At 32.3% G+C, this 4,667-nt stretch overlaps 1 protein-coding gene across 4 annotated transcripts in view; it reads right to left on the bottom strand.

Moving 5' to 3' along the window:
- The window catches only part of zf(c2h2)-36 (zinc finger protein 36), a 14,557-nt gene that overhangs the window by 5,190 nt on the left and 4,700 nt on the right, over nucleotides 1-4,667 (bottom strand). Inside the window, exons 8-14 of one of the 4 annotated variants that reach the window (XM_018812710.2) lie at nucleotides 4,134-4,260; nucleotides 3,743-3,821; nucleotides 2,925-3,101; nucleotides 2,307-2,396; nucleotides 1,946-2,050; nucleotides 500-616; nucleotides 352-434 (exon numbers count right to left, since the gene is read on the bottom strand). In XM_018812710.2, the coding sequence (XP_018668255.1) occupies nucleotides 352-434; nucleotides 500-616; nucleotides 1,946-2,050; nucleotides 2,307-2,396; nucleotides 2,925-3,101; nucleotides 3,743-3,821; nucleotides 4,134-4,260 (778 nt within the window). 4 annotated transcript variants of the gene reach the window in all.

Genomic DNA, 4,667 nt, shown 5'->3' with positions numbered 1-4,667 from the left:
CTTGCATATGGTAGCGCGCTGCCTGAACCCAGAGTAATGGGTTCAAGGCTCGACGCTGTTACCATTGTGGGCGTATGTGTCCTTGGCAAGAACACTTAAAGACAATTGCTCCAACCCAGTGGTCACTAATTGGTTGTCCAAATTATCAGCAAAAAATACACATATGCTATATTGCACTTTACTAAAGTGTTAAGCACAATATGAGTATTAAAGAGCTGGTGCGGCGCCTGAATACATAAACTATCCAAATACACTATAAAGTGTAAACTAACTATAATGACTACTCTAAACAAAATTTAGCTGTATTTTTTTTTCAAGAGATTATTTTACAACTCTAGCCCATACACTCACTGTTCTGTGGTGAGTCCTCGCCATCAAAGGTAACTTTCTGTGGTAAAAGTTGTTTTCTTCGAGGATTTTTTCTTTTGAAGACACTTGAAAAAAATTACAAAAAAATATAAATAGATTCCACCGTTCGTTACAAAATGTCCGCACTTACTTTTTTTCTTTGTTAGTTTTCTCTTCTCCTGATTGAGCTGAGTTGTTAAGCGGAAGATCTTCATTTGGCTTCCAGTTTTCTTCTAATTTCTCCTCATTTTCAAGATCCCATTCAATACTATAACAATACAAATCATAAATGCCACCATAATAAAGATAAGGAGTGTGTATGTAATTATGTGACAGGACTGACAGTCTACATAACACAGTTGTTTTTCAAAGGACCATTTAGTATAATATTACACCACAACAATGGATTTGGTATTGTGTTACAATAGTGGAAAGTAGGTAGACCAATGTTTTTCTATTTTTCAAGAATAGGTAATAACAAGCTACAATATGTGTTGAGTGTCATTGTCTATGAAAGTGGTCAGGTAAGAATTAGGAACAGGTTATGTTAGAATCATAGTGTGAACGTTTTTAACTGTTGTTTTTTTAGCATTTACTTAGAACTAAAAATAGAAACAGAATTCAGCACTAAAAATAGAAACAGAATTTACATGACATTAAAAATGTTTTTTTTTTACTTGGCAATAAAAATAAAAACAGAATTTACTTAGCATTAAAAATGTCAAAACAATAGTTTTCTAGATATATACGATTTACACCTTAAAACCAGTTTTTTTTTACATAACCCTGTTAGGTGAACAATTGTTTAATCTATAATGGATAATACAAACTATACTCAAAGGACCAGACGTCGATCAAGCAGTCTACCAGACTTATCCAGTATTATATTACCAACAGACGATAAAACAAAGACAGAAATAAAAGTGACAGAAAAAAAAGTTCAAATCAAAACTGAAACATCTTCAATAGACACAAAAGATTCGAAAAACGTGGTCAGTGAGCATGAAGAAATGAAACGAAGATATTTTGGACCTCCTATTATATTGCCCCCTGTGTATTTGACTGCTGGCTTCAAATACCATAGTGTAGACATGTGATGGGGAATTTGAGAAAATTTGATAACTGTATAACCAACTGAAGCTGCCAACATTGGTTGTGCAATTTGTGCATGAATGTAAACATATATTGTAGGGTGGGGGAAGATGGGACACCTTTTCATTCAATTTTTTCGCCCCATTTGCTAGTAAACAAAGAGCATTTAAATAATTAAAAAAATGTATCTTCACAACTCCTATAGACCGTTGTTAATTGTTTAAAACACGATCAGGATATTTGGATAATATTTCCCATCTTCACCCACCCTACTATAAAAATTTTAAGTAACCAATTTCGAAACTATACTGATAGATATTAAAAATGTGTTTCATTTCCCATACACCACATTTACAAGGTCTGTACCATTGGTGTCATTTAAATTCCAAACTTAAGACATTTACCACATTTAATACACAATTTGGCAGGTAGCGGTACCCTACTACAATTGTATACCCTAATATGCACCACAATTCTACCAATTACAGTATTTTGGGTTATTTACCTGTTTATTGTAACTGACATTCCTGGTAAGCTAGATGGTGAAATGTTGTCATTATTTCTTCCAGTTTCTTCTACTCCATGTTTCTCTCCAATTCTTAACCTCTTGCTTTTAAAACGAAACATTATTTTGATTTGTATGATTACAAACACTTTTGCAGACTGCGGTGTTTTTAAAAACAAATACATTATACATATATATATATATATATATATATATATATTTTTTACTTGTAAAATGAGGTATAGGCGTAACATGTTTAGATGTTTTAAACTTAAACAAATTTAAACCCCTTTGATGTACATTTTAGGCCACGGTCATTGAAGAGTTTGCATATCCTGATATGCATATTTGTTTTATTTACCTGTTAACTGTTGGTGACTTTGATGGCCAAGTTGGTGAAACAACGACGTTTATTTTAGTTTCTTTAATCCTGTCTTCTTCTTTTCTAAATCTTTTGATTTTAAAACAAACAAAATTGTTTTTGTTATTTGTATGATTAACAATCTTATTGCAGACTCTTTTAATGTTTTGCTTTGGACCAATGCGTTTGTTTGCTATAGTGTTTTTTTAGAACAATATTAAATTTATTACACATTTACTACACATTTTTAGGTAATATATTACGGTGGGGGAAGATGGGATAGCTTTAACAGATAAAATGCAATTTCCCTGACTCCCTGATTATGTTATAAACAATTAACAAAGTCGGTCGTGACTCGTGAGGATACGGTTTATAATTCTTTATAATTCTTTAAATGTTCTTTGTTTACTACCAAATTGGACAAGAAAATAGAATAAAAAAGTGTCCCATCTTTCCCCACCCTACTATATTTCTATTTAAACTTAACAATGTAGTTAAATTTATTTTATTTGTCCTATCTACTTTTCAACACTCTTGGTATTTTATTATATATGAAAAATTAGATTTTTTGTTATCAGATGTAAAAATTAAACCTAACCAAGATTAAAATTCTTGTACCTGTTTGTGTGTGTTTCACTGTGATCTGCAGCAGCATAGAGACAGTGTGAGGCATAAAAACATTCCCTACATTTGTATTCTGTCTGGAAATGCTGTATATAATGTTGAACATCATGCTGGAAAGTTAATGCACATTCCCAACAAGTAAACTCACTGGTATCGTCTATTAGATTAAGGCTGCAAAAATTGTATCTACATTATTTGTCTCTTCGATTATGGCAGCGAAGATTTAGAAATATTTTAAACGAAAAGACAGGATAGAGCAACAAAACAACAGTTGTGAAAACACCCCTATAGTTAAAACATATTTACATTTAATTGAAAGAAAATAAGCATGGTCGCTACACCTAGCAGACAAACGAGACATTTATTACTGTGTGGCAAGATGAGATATTGTTGGAACCTAATTTCCATATTTTCTGATCGTGTTTTTACAATTAAATACACTCATTTGGAGTACAGTTATATAGGCTAGAGTTATATAATTCGGTAACTATTGTTTGTTTACCACCAAATGAAGGGAAAGAAAGATATCCCTTCTTAGTTTTTGCCCCATACTATACCATGTCAGTTATCACCTATTTTTTTATAGTCTACTACTTTAATTCAGTTGTGTGCATAAAAATAAAATCATACAGTAGAGTAGAGCCATATTTTAACGCTACACACGGTCTATACCTGCATTATGCACTGTGCATTTACAAACCAAAGAGTTAAAACTATGTGCACATTTATTTTAGTTATACTCTGTCTTTACTCTATAGCAATGCATTAAGTGTTATGTTATCATAAACAAATGATAGATTACTTAAACTTACTTCAGATGTAAGGCAGACTTTGTGATTTTCATTGAAACCAACTTTTGTTTGAGAGTCTGATCTAATTTTCGTTTGCAACCTAAACAACAGGATTGATAAACTTAATGTAATCCAATCGAATTCTAAGACTCAATTCTGGTTCCTTGGTCATAAAATAACATATTTTTGATTTTAACAAAAGTTTAACTTTTCATGACTCACGGCATTTACTCAATTTTTTCATTTGATGAAAAAAAAATTGATCAACTTAGGCAATAGCCAATATACGTTTAATAAATTTTGCAGCAGTGAAATATATTTTTACAAAAAAAAATTATAAACTTTACATTTTTAGTTAGTGTGAGTCATTCTGTATTTAGTTTTAAATTGTAAATGCAACAAGCCAACTTACTTTTGCTTTTTTCTTTGGTATCCACAAAGTTTGGAAAACTTGTTGCTAATACTTCCCGTGCAGTTGGAGAACCAAAGAAAAATGATTTAAGTGGTAAAGATGTCTTTTTCCCAAGTTTTACAAAGACCTGCACCAATAACAAGCGCAGGATTGTAAAAGTTGTAAATCCGGACGGTGATCGTTTAATTTTATTGAAAATCCGGACGTAATATGTTTTACGTGCGTCTGTCACCCAAGCTACCAAATCTTGTTATAAAGCGTATTACTGACTATCACTATGACACCACAGTCTAGTGCGGGCGCCTGTGCGATAGAAACCGTTGTTAAAGCTACGATCTAATGTTTTATGTTCGTCGCGTGTTCGTAATAATCAGCTAACGAAGTCGCTCGAGTAACAAACATTGCCGTGCTGCAATTTGACATTTTGCGCTTAATTGTTACGTCACATGTCTTATTGCAACATAACTATTAACTATGACGTTTCATTACGTAACAATCGAAAAGGAATGCCCACTGCCCAANCGAACCACGAGC

This window comes from Ciona intestinalis, chromosome 8 (genome assembly GCF_000224145.3).
Source record: "Ciona intestinalis chromosome 8, KH, whole genome shotgun sequence".
Classification (NCBI taxonomy): domain Eukaryota; kingdom Metazoa; phylum Chordata; class Ascidiacea; order Phlebobranchia; family Cionidae; genus Ciona; species Ciona intestinalis.
The sequence above is the reverse complement of the archived record's forward strand: the minus strand, read 5'-3'. Positions and strand labels throughout refer to the sequence as shown.